At 44.4% G+C, this 15,530-nt stretch overlaps 1 protein-coding gene across 1 annotated transcript; it reads left to right on the plus strand.

Moving 5' to 3' along the window:
* The first annotated feature begins 1,670 nt into the window (after positions 1–1,670).
* On the plus strand, positions 1,671–4,598 carry LOC118795131 (cyclin-dependent kinase 5 activator 1-like). Its single transcript, XM_036553498.1, has 2 exons — positions 1,671–1,872; positions 3,461–4,598. Exon 2 carries the CDS (start codon positions 3,687–3,689, stop codon positions 4,596–4,598), a length of 912 nt encoding a protein of 303 aa, XP_036409391.1. The 5' UTR covers positions 1,671–1,872; positions 3,461–3,686.
* Positions 4,599–15,530: the final 10,932 nt, after the last annotated feature.

A 15,530-nucleotide genomic window follows, 5' to 3' on the forward strand; every position in this document is an offset into this window, starting at 1 on the left:
GTTTCAGTCTGCAGTGGAAGTGGAAATCACATACGAAACATGGTTTAAATGTGGTTCATCATATTCCACTCACTCAAAGTGACCCATATGTTTGTCATCTTACAAAGTCATGTTGGCCATTTTTCCTTATTTGAAAAATGATTGTAAGCATTTTATGGAAACTAAACCAAAACCTGATGGCTATAGCGTTGTAATGTGATTAAACGTAGCAGGATCAAAGCCGGATCAAAGATACAGCTTTTGTAAAAATGCCCTTAAGACAGAGGGAGACATGAATAAAAATATGTACGAGGGCATTTTAACCGAAATCCTGGTTCCCCTTGCTGAGAAGCTCAATATTGGCAGACAATGGATGTTCCATCATGAAAGTGATCCTAATCATCCACCTAAAACTAGCCTATAAAGAAATGGCTACGTGATCACAAAATGTCCTCAACTGGCCAAGTCAATCTCAAGACAATTCTGTGGTTCAATCAAGACTCAAGATAATCATTCAGAAATTGAAACAAAAAGATATCAAGGTCCTAGAGTGCTAGAGTGTCTGGAGGAAAGATAAAAACAGGGGTAAGGAGTAATGCCAAAGATTGTCATTTCAGTTCATAACCAAATATAAATCTGGCTCTTGCATTTTATGAAGCAGAGCTCCTTGTGAACAATATGCCTCTTTTCTGTGGAATGCTAAAATATTAAAGAATAACATTCTACATTTTTAAATGGAAGCAGAAAAAATGTGTTTTATCATTTCATATTTTTGTTCCAATTTTGTCTGGAGTATAAATAAACATGCAGGGCACTGTATATCGTTATCATCTCGTTCTACACCTTTATTGTCAGCAGGGTATATGATCATCCCTAATTCAATAAAAAATAAACATTGCATAAAGATTTGCAGAGATACCTTATGATCTGGACATGTTTACGCGTCATGGAGACCAAACAAAACAACCACGAGATGTTTAACCTAGCCATTCAATAACAACATGCTGTTTCACTGTTTTGTTCACGAATTACAGAAAAAAAAGACGTTATACGCCGCCTGGCTGCGACGAGGGCGGGGCGGCAGAGATAGTCCGGCCCCTTTTATGGCTATGTGATTGTTGTTGTCGGTTGTGGAATGGAGTGTCGGATACAGCACCACGGACAGAGCGCACAGCGGCGCCCGACCACTGCCGAGCGCTTCACAATCGCCAAACAGCGATCCAGCCCTTGACAGAGCTGTGTCTCCCGTGGCCAATAGCGCAGCATCATATCCTCTCTCCCAGTCTGTCTGTTATTGCCGGACTTGCAGATGCCTGCATCGAGGCGTGGAGTTTTTTGCTTGCTTGTTTAAGGACTGTTTCCCCTTTCTTTTGGAATTTTTTGATTGTGCTCTTTTTGTTTTTTTTTTCTGTTTTTTAAGCTCCTCTCCGTGAGATGGTTGAGATACATTCAGTTTGATGTTCATCAAAGGAGGCTATAGACAGTCACAAGAACAGCTGTCTCAATAGTTCGCTTTTATCCTTTGAAGGGAAAACCGTTTTATCCTGGGTCAAAATAATAGGGCTATGTTTTCTTATAGACGTCTAGATATAGAATTTCAATGGAAAGTGAACGCGTTTTACTCAAGATAAACTACTGTAAAAAGGAAAGAAATATATTTACAGTGGACAAATGATGAGCATATGATATTCTTAGAGACAACAATATCAGTTAAAGGTAGTATCTGAGACGTTTGATTCCAGGACCTTGGACAGTAGCTAGCTAGCTAATCTATTCGCCTGTGATCGCGGCAACAGCTTCAGAATCAACGCAACTGGATTTCAAAGTTCAAGAAAAAGGGGTTTTTGGGATACATTTTGGATGAGATTTTAAATCTCGTCCCCGTGGAATCAAGTGAGTATATTCTATTCTATTTTTGCATGTGTTTTCTTTGCGTCCTGGTTTTACGTAGGTCTTTACCTATGTACAACGGACTGAATAGCTGCATATTGCTTTTATCTCTATGTTCTCCTTTTATTTCTTTCATGTTTAGTTTTTTCCCCTAAAATCCATATTTCTCTGGACTATGTTGCTTTTTGGAGTTATTCCATATAGGTTTTTGATGCCGAGGATATCAAGTGTGTCAAGCATGCAGTCTGAGCTATAAATAAGGTTATTATATCCTCCTTAATGTGCCGTTAGCGTCTTTTGTGTGTCATCGCCTGTATCTTTACTTTATTTTATCATATATGTTGAAGTAATACAAATATGGTGTATTCGTTCTTCAATAATGAACTGACTTTGATTTTGCATATTCTTAGAAAGGGGGGATCTGTACGATATACATGACGGTAAAACGAAGGCGACCTTAAGTCATAGGCTACTGTTTACGTTTTTGGCTTCCATTTTATAGCTAAGATGGATGCCTACGCTTATTTCTTTACTGCGCTTAAATGCGGTTCTTAAATTTAGCCTAAACTCAACAGTTTTTTTGTTTGTTTTGTTTTGTTTTTTTGCAGAAACGTTTTTAAAATCTGGGAAATGTATCCATTCCCCTAAATTCCGTTGGAGATTTTTGGTACGGTTAAAATATCGTAGCTGAGGTTTAAGCGGATGATTTAGAATGGCCGAGGTCTGTAAATATTCATTACAGATGCTGGATGGTTAAGGAAAGGCCGAGGTGAATATATATCATGCAACATATCTCAGTAAATGCATCCTCAATTTCCGTATCGCCGTCCGTGTTAAATGTCTAAGTCGCCAATCTCCAAAATAACTGACAAGAAAACATTTAACATTTAATAAAGCAGATGTTACATATCTGCGATGTTATTTCGAAATTTATTATAGTATTTGTATAGTCTTCCTTCTTCTCCCACGTTTCATAAACCATTTATTGTGAATGTAGGAACGAATTGATACGACCGCTGTCCACGAAGTACTATATTTGTTTTAAGAAAGAAAGACATTTGCAGACAGCCTGTTTGTGCGACACTATAAAAACTCTTTCCTTGGCCGCCGTCTCCATTATGTCGTAGAGATATGCTAAACAAGGCTCATGACAAATGATATAGTCCGTAGAGGTTGAAGAAATATACAATTGGCCCGCAATTCGATGTCATTTATATAAATTTTGGGTAGTCTTTATTAATTAAATGATAGCATTGTTGGAATGAAACAAAATAATAATACCGTGACACGCATCCGCTTTTACATAACATACATTCTTAATCTATATATTTATTACTTTACATTACAGTTACAAATTACATTAGATTTAATATATGTAGGTGTATGTAGCTGTATGTGTGTGTTTTAAAATGATATCTTGCTCCAATAATGTATTCACTGTTATTTTCATTTGAAATGTAATCCTCAAGATTGTTACAGTGTTGGAAAAACATCGGGGATGTTGGGATATCAGGGGAAAGCTGCATTTGACAAGAAGGTACTTCCCATTGTCTTCAGGTTGGTAATGATGCCTCATTTTTCTTCCCTATAGGTGGAGTTTCCCCAGTTGGTCCAGGACGAAAAAAAGACATCAAGTCTTTCACAGTTTACTCACCAGGCAATCAACCCAGGTTCACATGCAGGAGAACGGCAGGCCGTTGTAGCCAGGTTCTCCCAGCTCTGACGCAGTGAGGTAGACTCTCACCTCGCCCCAGGTACTCCCTTGTGGCCTCCCTGACCCGTCAAGGCTAGAACCCCCCCCCCCTCCTCCGGGCACCATGGGCACCGTGCTGTCAATCTCCCCCAGCTACCGGAAGGCCGCCCTGTTTGACGATGGGCCGGCCACCGTGGGCCACTACACGGCCGTGCAGAACAGCAAGAACGCCAAGGACAAGAACCTGAAGCGCCACCCGCTGATCAACGTGCTGCCATGGAAGCGCATTGTGGCCGTCTCAGCCAAGAAAAAAGGCTCCAAGAAGGTGCAGCCCAACTGCGCCTACCAGAGCAATGTCACCCACCTCAACAACGAGAACCTGAAGAAGTCGCAGTCCTGCGCCAACCTCTCCACCTTCGCCCAGGACCCCGCCGCCGCCCTCCCTGGCTCCAAGACCTCCGGCAATGTGGCCTCGTCCGTCAAGAAGGCGCCCCTGGGCAGCTCCAACGGCGCCGCCGGCACGCCCAAGCGTGTCATTGTGCAGGCCTCCACCAGCGAGCTCCTGCGCTGCCTTGGCGAGTTCCTGTGCCGCCGCTGCTACCGGCTCAAGCACCTGTCGCCCACCGACCCGGTCCTGTGGCTCCGCAGCGTGGACCGCTCCCTGCTCCTCCAGGGCTGGCAGGACCAGGGCTTCATCACCCCGGCCAACGTGGTCTTCGTCTACATGCTGTGCCGGGACGTGGTCTCCTCTGAGGTGGCCACCGAGCACGAGCTGCAGGCGGCCCTGCTCACCTGCCTCTACCTGTCCTACTCCTACATGGGCAACGAGATCTCCTACCCGCTCAAGCCCTTCCTGGTGGAGAGCTCCAAGGAGGCCTTCTGGGACCGCTGCCTGTCCATCATCAACCTGATGAGCGCCAAGATGCTGCAGATCAACTCCGACCCGCATTACTTCACCCAGGTCTTCGCCGACCTCAAGAACGAGAGCCAGAAGGAGGAGGAGAGGAGTCGGCTGCTCATCGGGCTGGACCGGTGAGGGCCTGGGGGGGTGGGGCGGGGTGGGGCAGGGTGGGGAAGCAGGGGGCAAAAGGGGAGCAGCGGTGCACTCTCGTCCGGCATTTCTCTTCGTATGGGATCAGATCTGACCTGCTGCACTAAGATGAGGGCCGTGTTACTGGTCTCAGAATGGACACAAGGTTTAAACCACGAGTTTTGCACGGAATGATATTCACCAAGTCTTCCCGGGGCTCCAAATTCCCGGAAATGATTTGGCAATAATCGCTATATTATTTATCTCCATCAAACAATCCAACTGACTTGGCGAACTAGAAGTTTTATTCCAATTGTCACATTTTTTCTGTAGATGTAAAAGCAAATTTCAGGAATGGTTAAATTAATGTGAGGAGGTGTGATAGTTGGGTGGTCTGTGCATTAGCACTGTTCCCGTTTTACATATCAGAAGCTATAATGGCTGAAGTCTAGACAGATATAAGACATTTCTTTGTTGCTGTAAATCACCCCAATACGATATAAACGTAAGAAAAATGGCTCAGCATAGAATGCTAGAACGATTACATGATGATCTGTGAATCTGAGAATCACTGCTGAGTAACATAGGGCACTGATTCTCAGTCCTGGTCCTGGGGGCCCGCTGTCCTGCATATCTTCTATCTATCCTTGCTCTACCTACCTGACTGAACTCACCAGTGACACTTTTGATTAGCTGAGCACACCTGATTTAATCAAGAGCACGTTAATCACACTAATCAGGTGTGTTTGGAGCAAGGATAGATAGAAGATATGCAGGACAGTGGGCCTCCAGGAGTAGGACTGAGAAACGCTGACATGGGGGTCGATCCGTCCTGTTTATTACCTCAGAGACCTCACCTTGGTGTGACGCCACATGATGTCATCAGGGGTAAACAAAAATCAAAGCAGCAAAAAGATGGCACCACAAAAACTATTTCAAACTCATATCGAAACAAGGCAAATCCTATTTTCGGGATGGGTGGACGAATCTGAATGTGGAATGAGAGGTTTTGAGTTGGAGAGAAATGCCAGACTAGAGTGTATTTTCTGCTTATTACATGTATATAAATAGAAAAAGAAAGAAGACTAAGGGGAAGAAAAATAAAAGAGAAATGCAGTCGACATCCACGACAGAAGGTCTACGACCTCTGCTTAAAAGACAGGCGATGCTGCCATCTCTCTGGCCAAACTGACTGACAGTTTTGGGCTGTGGTGTACATGCCTGTGACCGGGCCTGGTCAGCCACTGTGCTGGCAAGGCCCCTCTGGTATCCTTGATGAGAGGATGGGGTGTTTTCTTTGCCACTGCAGTGCCACGCATTGGTCCGGCTTGACTGTCACTCGCGGCTAGTCCTGTGTATGTAAATGCAAGACACTACCACTGACGTGGAAGAGGACTAGCAACCGACACGTGTTAGTCTCCTTCAAGCTACCTGGATCCGAAGGGATTCTGAAGTGTCAAGACAAAGGGAGTTGGGGGGGGGGGGCTCCGTTCCTTCCTTCCCTCCCAAGTGTTCAGGGTGACCTGCTTTGCTTTCAGCTGGAACTGTAAAAAAGGACTTTCAGTACCCTTAACAGGTCTATGCCCATAGAGGTCTATTTATTTATTTATTGATGGACTCTTTTATTGACGTCTTTTTAGAATAATATGCTACTGCATGTGTGCCATTTGCAGTCACTGTGGATGTCTTGGAGGGTGACGGTCACCTCGCATGCTTCTCTTCATCGGTACGCCAACGCCTCAGTGTTGAGAGAACACTGTCACTCTGCACAAAATGTCACAGTGTGTTTGAGTTATGCTTGATGATCTTGCGGATTTTTTTTTTTTTCTCCTCACAATCTAGTTTGAACAGAGGTTTCCACATTGCTTGCTGAGAAGTGACCCACTTTGACAAAAATCCCATCGGTCTCAAACAAATTGATATTATTAGTAAAGTCCCTTTTAGCCCGAGACTTGATATGATAGAACAGTGGGATATTTTATTAGACAGTACACATCGGAACTTGTCAAAGCCTGATGAACCAGATTTAAATGCTGAGGTTTTGGTTGAAGCTGGTGTTTGACAGGAATGAGGATAGTGGCTGATGCAATATATCTGGGCAACGTTTAGATGAAAATTCAGAGGAAAACCAACAACTCGTGTGTTATGAGAACAGTATACAGGGAACCCTGTGGGGGCCAATCAAAAGAAAACTGCTACTGTGCATTTCACCAATAGACATTTGTCAAGAAAAGCAGTCAGCATATCAGACAGGCCTCAAAAGCTGCACCGAGCAGGAAGCCATTTATTTTCACTCTGGTACATAGCCTTCCTGCAAACAATCTTAAGTCATTGCCAACAAAAGCTAAATTTATTAGACAGATAGTTCTATGACCCTTTGGAAACATTGTATTCAAGGATGTTAGGAGATAGGGGACAGTTTTGACACATAAGCAAGGTCCAAATCCATTTGAATCAGGTCTGACAATTGGAGGAGCATAGCAGCAGCTCAAGCAAATACAATCACATCACGGGAGAACATGGTAGAATGTGGGGCTCACCTCTCTGTAGAGTACAACCTAGTGAAACTCTCTTCCTATCCAGACTGAAAATCAGTGAAAAAGTAACCAGGCCTAAATGTAGACCTTATGTCCACACCTGCACACGCCCTTTGACAAAACACCAGAGGAGTTCAGAAATATGAGTAAATCACATAGGGAAACAAAAGACAAATTCTGTTTACAAAAAGTGATATTTTGACTTAAACAAAATAAATTATCAATTGTGATCAGTTCTGCATGCTTATCTGAGACACTTGTCTTTCAGTTTTCTTTCCAGGAATGAAAAACAGCTACAAATACATGCACACTTTATTAGATTTTTTCTCTGCTGTACCATGCAAAAAAAAAAACTTTTGATGCATTGTCTGTGCTTTTATACTTTTATTGTTTGACACTGGCTCGTACTGTAAAATAAGGACAAGAAAGCTTAAACGTTAGAATCGTGCTGTATACAGTAGAACTGTGTGCTGCCAGGGTAGTATACAAGTGACCCTGCGCTACGACATGTGGAGACGGACACTAAATGCTACAGATGACAGATTTTCTGTTGGGTAGTGCAGTGTGGAAATGCACCATGCTAAGATACATGTTCCACAGGGAATGCAGAGCGCGGAGGTCTTAGGGTAATGAGGGGGAGGGGGGTCTTGGGCTCTCCCCCATCCTTAAGGTGTAATTACCCAGATTCATTATAATGTGCCATTTTTTTCACCTGCAACACTAAGTGGTTTCAAAAAATGCTTTCAAAATGCATAGAAAAGGAAAAAAAATATAAAATTGCAAATTTTTCTCTTCTTTTGTGTATCCTGTTGTATACATCTTTGTTGAACAAAAAAAAAAGAGAAACAGTGTTACTACAACTTCAAAAGGAGAGGCGCTCTCCTTGACTGCATGTGTGTGAGAGAGAAAGCGACTGTTTGTCTGTACAAAGGAATGTGTGTGTTATCTTTTTGGGGATTTTTGGATAGAATGTTGAGGTGGGGTGGGAGGAGTTTGGGGGGGTGGAGTCTGATTGGTGGAAGGTGTCTGTGTAAAAAAAAAAAAAAACAATTGCTGTAATTCAACTTTTTTTCCGGTTTGTTTGTTTCTGCTTATTTTTATTTATTTTTGTACTGTGATGGAAAATAAATTGCACTGATTGTTCATGACGCACAAAAGAGTGTCTGTCTCTATGTCTCCAGTTTCTGCTTGTGAGTCTTTTTCTGTCTTTATACCATTGAGGAGTTTGATGCCTTACAAGGCCAATAGCAGTAAGCAAAGCCGTGTAATACATTGCCAGTCGTTCAAAGTCATGAATCATCGCCTCTGCTCTAATAATGAAATTGAACTGCAGTCTTGAAGGCAATAATTTACTTCCTCTGATCACATTCGTACAATGTGCGGTTGTACCTATCAACAAAGAGGTTGGGTGTTGTTGCTGTTGCATACACAGCGGCTCTGTCCCCAAATCTAGGGACAATGACAGCTGACCTTGTGACCATCCTTGCTGAAAGCAACTATCGACAAATGCAGCCATCATTTCGCTGGTCCTGTGTATGCTCAACAGCAACATCCCTTTCTAAGTATAATTGATTTGCTTTCCCTAAACTCAACTGCTGTTCTCTGACATTTTGGCAACACCCACAGATTGCTTAGTTGAAAAATAATCAATGGTAAATGGTGGACAAAATGCCCGAATAGTGAGTGATATGGAGTGATGGCCTATGCTGGGACCTTATCCATAATTTATCTGTGATATGAATACATAATTCCTGCTAGCAAATCTTAGCATTTCTGAATTGATAGGTTGATAACTATTCCTATGACAAAAGCAATGTTTTGAGGATGGTCTGAAGATCTTCAAAACCAAAAATCAGGCAACAATGGTTGGGGTTTTTTCACATTCAAAAGTCTCTGTTTGAAGTATCAGGTATGACGTATATATATGAGGAACATTTAGCTGTCAGAGCTGTTAACAGCTTCTGTGCTGTGACAAGCAGAGTCACAGAATTGAGAAAGGATTGGATGCGTGATGCATACCCTACTAACATGGATGGTACACAGCATCATAAATACTCTTCCAATGACACTGTGTTCACTGCATGGTTTTAAATACAGCGATGCAGCAACATCTACCTGTAGACCCAATTCAGCTTTCTCGGCAGAGCATGCGTAATCCATGAGAGGATTCCGGCCACAGTGGCTCCAGAGGTCGCTCAGCCGGACAAATGGTCGGCACAGGCTGGGCTGGCTTGAAACAACAGCGGCTGACAGCACTTGTCAAAAAAATCTCCTCACAGTCTAGCTACGCCGGCGCGCACCTCACTCAACCTTTTAAAGCTGCGCACCTCTGTTGGCAAACATTTATAGCAAGTGAACAGGACCAAAAATAAGCCGAAGGTAGGCTGTAATTATTCATGAATTTCCTGTAGCTGAAGGCACCTCAGTTGAGCGCCTGTTTTCATTTGTCCGGCTGTTATTGGTCGAACCGTACAAACATTGGAGATCTCTCTTTTTGGAGGACTTTGAGTCTGAAAATAGAGAAAAAATATCGTTCTAACTAGGAAGAGGGAAAGTCCAGTGTTTTCCAGGGGTAAAATGCTGTCGTCATCCAGACTTAGAGGATTAAACAGTTTAAGGCCAAACGTCATCGGGCAGGATGCCGGGGGTGGGGTCCAGCTGCAGCGGCTGAGTGGATTTGCTTCTTTTACGTCCGTCCTGCAAAATCAAAAATAGCAACAAGGACATTAAAATGCAAGATGCACCAAAAGGATGGAGCTCAGTCCAATTAACACAGACCTTTAGTAACAAAGCAGCAATAGTAAAAAGATTCAGTGTCAGGGGGACTGAATGAAGCAAAGAACAGGAATATACAGGAATGTGACTTTTGAGAGCATCAAAAAGCATCTGTATTAATGTCTTATCATGGATCTGTCTGTCTGCCAGTCTATCCCTCCATCCACCCGCCTGCCCATCTGCGTGCGATCGTTCTGTTTTTCTTCTTAAATAAACGAAAACATTTCAAACCGCGGCGCTGTGAAATCTGCGCGGATCGACAGCCGTTGTTTAACAACACCCAGGGCCTGTCAGCCTCTCTGCTCCAAAACAAGCAGCTTCTGCTCCTCCTCAGAGCACCGCCATCCATTTCCAAGGCCGGCGGACGAGGAATTAGGCAGGAAGTGAAGCAATTAGGAGGCAGAGGAGAGCTTCTCAGATTCGCCCCGCAGAGCTGGAATCAAGGGGCAGCCGTGAGGGGCGGCCCGCTGCCCGGGTTACAGATCGATGAGAATGGGATTCCGAACGCCTCCTTCCTTCCCCGGCTTCCTCGTTAGGAAATGGGCCCGGCCCTCCCTTCGATATCGACGCAGACGAAAATCTAATACCGCGGTTGCTTTCGCTCACAGCAGGGCACGTGTGAACTTTACCTCCGATTTCATTAAGCTGTGATCAATGCAAGCACCGCCTCGGTCATTTATCAACCTGTTATACCGGGAGCTGTTAGGAGCGAGAGCTGTGAAATAGAACGTTTCAACCTGTATTAATAAAGGGATGCTGTAAAGCGAACAACCCACTCCCCCCCCCCCTCAGAAATCAGTCACTGAAATGACATTACATAGAAGGACAGCATATTTAGCCTGGATCAAACCAGGTCAAAATCATAAATAAAATGCTATTGATAAAATTCAGTGCTGCAAAGAAATGAATGACGGAAAAGGTGAACGGCCATACTCCTAAGCCACTGTCTACCCCATGTTTGTGTTACAGTAATGATCTGGGGCCATATCTAGAGACCAAGCCTGTCAGTGCTACCATTAGATAGCAGATCTGAGATTTGTGCAGGCCCATCATCTGCTTCTCTCTCTTCAGATGTCAGTTGTTTCTACCCTCTCGGGGCCTGGGGTCCTGGGACCGATGCCCTGTTTGCTGGACAGCACGGTTTGCCGGGCCGGGCGGAGGGCCAGGCGATCCTCAGAGAGGAGAGGGAGAAAGGGCTCGGCTTTGTCTGCGGACAATGGTATCCCTCCCTACAGACAGGCATGCAAGGAGAATAACCTGTCAAGCAAGGAAATCCAAAGCCTGGGCAGTACATTTTCGCGAGGAAGCCTTGATATTGTTACAGTGCAATCACCATGCTGGAAAAAGCTGCAGAGCCACAGGAGGAATGTTAGCTCAAGCTGGTGTGGAGGGTGAGATCATTGAAATGACGAAATGCCCAGCTAACAGGTTGCAAACTCATGTCATCAAACAGCACAGGAATATTAATTTTGAGCTGGGTACGAGTCACAAACATGTTGGGGAGCAGAAGGCTTCGTTCCCCAAACCCATCATTCACAATTGGTCGAACCTTGCTTTGTACCTTGCTGTCTACCAAGGGGGTGCTTGTGACAAGCACCTTGAATATGAAGACAAAATCTCCTGTAAGCTATGAAGACAGCGGCAAGATCAGGGACGTGAAATATCCATCAGCCTGACCAGGGACCAGTTACGGTTATGACTGTTTTGAAACCACTTGACTTGGGACATTCTCCTCCTCAATTGGATCTATGCAAATTAAGCCGTTCACTCCGGGAGCTCCTTCTCAAAGCTGAATGATGCTGTCTCTGTCAGATTGAGCTAATTCCGGGGACACATGCAAGCTCACTTACAGCAGTGCAGAACTGATTGAACAGAACAGACATTTCAAAAGCAGACAGAGTTGCAGGACTTGAAGGACTGGAGGGAGACTGCAAAAATATGATGCAAGATAAGAAAAATCTGGGATCAGCTCTTGATGATCCGTCTGGTGCTTCATCAGGACTTTTTTTTTTTGAAGAAAAGCTGAAATATTAGCTAATATCTGTCTCTCTGATCTGCTTGGAGATTTGGCTTATTTTGGCCGTTTTTGTCAACCTTGAGCACAGTTATGATGCAATGTTCTCACAGCGTTGCTGCTACATTGTGATGACGTCATGTGCTGACTGGGCTCAATTTGGGATTAAGTGCTAATAAAGGTTTCTGCAACCCCCCAGAATGCAACATATTTATTCAACATATGGGCTCCCCGGTGGAGATTCACGCCAGCCCCGTCTTAGAGTGGTATGGTAATCATGTTGTACTGATAGAGAAGTGGCTTTAGCTGCTTTTCCACTCGTTTCAGCTCAAGACGACATCACCACAGTCATCAGCCCGGCTTGAGAGGCCAATCACATCTCGCTTTCAGACCAACTGAAACGCCTATTGCGGCTTACGGGCGTAATGTGCATGAAATCCAATGGCCTGGAAAGCAACGCTCGATTAAGGAGGAAAACGGGAAGCGTCTGCTCAGGTATCAACATACTGGCATCGAGGATGTCCTCTCCAGCTCAAGGCATTACCTTTAAATTACCCCACAATGAGACAGCGAACAAATGCTAACACAGGGCTGGTGGCTAAAAAGGTGCTGTTTTGCAGGTGATCCCAGGTCCCGTTGTGACTTTTGAGAGGCCACAAGGAAGCCACAGGAGGTAACCTGCCCCAGCCCCCCTGAAAAGGAGCTGTAGGAAACATGTTAGATCCATATGCTGATTATTTCTGCTTTGCATGTATGCCTGTCAGCTGTTTCATGGCGGAGCGTTCAGTATTCACCTCACAAATGTGTATGGGGTAATTGGCTTGATGGAAAAGCAATACGCTCACCCATTTGCATGGTTGTAGAGGCAGTGCAGACATATTTCACATAATCCTCCACCAGGAAGGCTATTAAAATAACTAGCCAACCCAAAAGTGCTTTCCCTGCCCCATACTGGTAAATGGAAGGAGATTTCCCAGGAGCCTCGGCATCCTCTTTGGCACAGATACGTGTCTTCAGGGTCATCCATGCAAGGCAATTCATTCCAGAGCCGGCTGAAATTCGACACTTCCATTATTTGATTTAAATAGCAAAAAAAAAAAAAAACATTTTTCCTCTTCGAAATGTTCAGTTTTCTATTTGCCACAGTGGTATATTTATCTAACAAATCCATCTTTCATTTTATGCCAGGTAAAATGAGGTGTCCAGTATTAGATTTTAAGATTTGCAGAGGGAATTAAACATTACAGCAAAGGTCCTAATGAGTTTTGGAGCATCAGGGTTCTCTTGGATTCTTTTACATTATATAGCAAATGCGGTGGTACTGTCATTATAATATAATATGTTTGACAGATCAATGTTTAAGAAGGAAAGAGGGAGAAGAGTATTTCACTTCATTGTTTTATATCTGTCTCTGATCTCCCATTCTAGAATTCTAATTCAATGACTGGGGCTAGGCAGAGTGTTCTATAATTTCTTTTTTCTCAAGGGGATATTCTTGTACTTGCCATAAAGCAGAATATTTTATCATAACAATGACACTATGTGAGGGGTTTCATGGTTTGTGATATAGAAGCAAATGCCACATTACATATATCACAATTTCAGTAATGTTGAAACTGCTGCCTATACAAGCACTCAATACATCGCTTTAAATTTAGAAGACTGGCAGAGAAAATATCTTTGGTCCAGGAAGTCAGCTTTATCATGACCTGTTTACATATTTGTGCATGCTCCAGTCAGATAGCTTCCTGCCAATTAAGTATAAATTCATACAAATTAAACATAATGTTTATCGATCACGCTATGTGAATTCAATCCTCGGGAAGTTGTGAGGCTGGCGTTGGCCCACAGCCAACAGCGTCCACGCGCCCGACGGTTTCCACCGCCACCGCGCGACCATCGACCGGTGTCCCCGCCCGACGTGCGGAAGGGGTCTCGTGGGCTTTCTGCCGGCGCCCGGTCTCCCAAGCGATGCCTGGCTCGGCAGTCCTTCAAACACCACGTGCTGACCTGGCCCCATGGAGCGGAAGCCGGGGGGGAGGCTAGAGTGCTCTAATGGGCGCTAAACACCCTCTCACGCGGCCGCCCTTTGTCTGCTGAAGGACTGGATGTGGTGCTCAAGTACTGCTGACATTACGAATGAAGGCTGCTAATTAGAATCAATCAGTGGAGCCCGGAGAAGGCCATTATGTTCAGAGGCAGACACAGATAGGTGCCAGACTCCATTGCCTCCTGCTCACATGTATACTATAATCCACTTCCACCCTCGCAGGGGGAGAGGGTCTAATAGAGAAGCTGTATTTTCTGCCATTAAACTTTACATATCTAACTTTAATACCACATATTCTTGTTAGAAGCAGTTTGTTGGTGTCAGAAAATACTGAGTTTATCCTTGATCTTTAAAGCACTATGTCTGTCAGAAGTCATAATGGAGAGGTGATTTGGGGTACTTCTGGTAAAGACAAAGAGCAGTGGATGAAACACATGGGATGCACAAGTTCATGAGTACCACAGAGAGGAAGATAAATAAGACACACACAAACACATGCTCACACACACACACACACACACACACACACACACACACACACACACACACGCACACACACAATTTTACTCCATATCTATTAACCTCTATTAACCATGACAATGGCATTAGTGTGGCATCTCCTATCTTTTTTATTGTAAAACTGGTTTAAGGGTTACGGAGTCTCATCAAAAATATTGACCACTCTTGAGATTTGTTTATATTGATTCCCACCAAAAAGGTATGCTGAGAAAACTTTAGTCCAATTTAACCTATAAACAAGGGCAACCGAATTAAAAGAAAACGGTCCTCGCAAGATCCGCACGCTGTATTCTAACACTCTTCACTTACAAAGCTTAATCCTCTGCGCTCTCAGTCGCACCACAGCCCCAGACAGCAGCAGATCATGTAATAATAAGTCCCCGAGATTCAAATTTTACTGAATAATTGCCTGTCCCATTTTCCATTAACGCGGCGCGGCTGTTTCCCTTTGATCTGGGACGAGCGTAGAATTAAGCAACGTTTCTAAATTTGGATGACACGAGGGGCACAATTCATCCTTATTAACTCCGCGCGTGCTGCCGTGGAGCCGATCGCTCCTCGCCATCTCCCGCGAGGCGCCGCCTCCATTTCACAAGCTCGGGCAATTCTGCACGATCATACTTCCACGCTTACCAGAGCCTGGCAATGAGAGGGCACCACTGCGGTTCTGTGAGCGCGTTTACATTACGTATGCATTACACTTAGTCTCTGGATATTGCTACAGATGACACGGCCTATGTTGAGATTTTTGTTCATCTCTTCCCATGTCACCCTGCCTCGTTTTTCATCGTAATATGAGGGACTGACTTTTAGCTGCCCTTTGCCATACCCAATGCCAGATCCTGTCAGTCACGTAGAGGTGTTCTGCCTTCATTGCCCTGGCAACAGACATCCAGACTCCACCCCTCCATAGCAGCCAGGCGCTGCCAATATCTAGCCCAAGTGGTTTTTGGTGAGGTTTGGCCGTGATTGGCCTATCTTTGGCTTCACGATGACAATGCATGCTGCATCGGACGAGGCTGACAACCTTGACCCAAAGTGTT

This window comes from Megalops cyprinoides, chromosome 19 (genome assembly GCF_013368585.1).
Source record: "Megalops cyprinoides isolate fMegCyp1 chromosome 19, fMegCyp1.pri, whole genome shotgun sequence".
Taxonomy (NCBI): domain Eukaryota; kingdom Metazoa; phylum Chordata; class Actinopteri; order Elopiformes; family Megalopidae; genus Megalops; species Megalops cyprinoides.

Excerpts from the sequence above, each read along its gene's own strand:
- LOC118795131 (XM_036553498.1), top strand. The coding sequence starts at position 3,687 with ATGGGCACCGTGCTGTCAATCTCCCCCAGCTACCGGAAGGCCGCCCTG.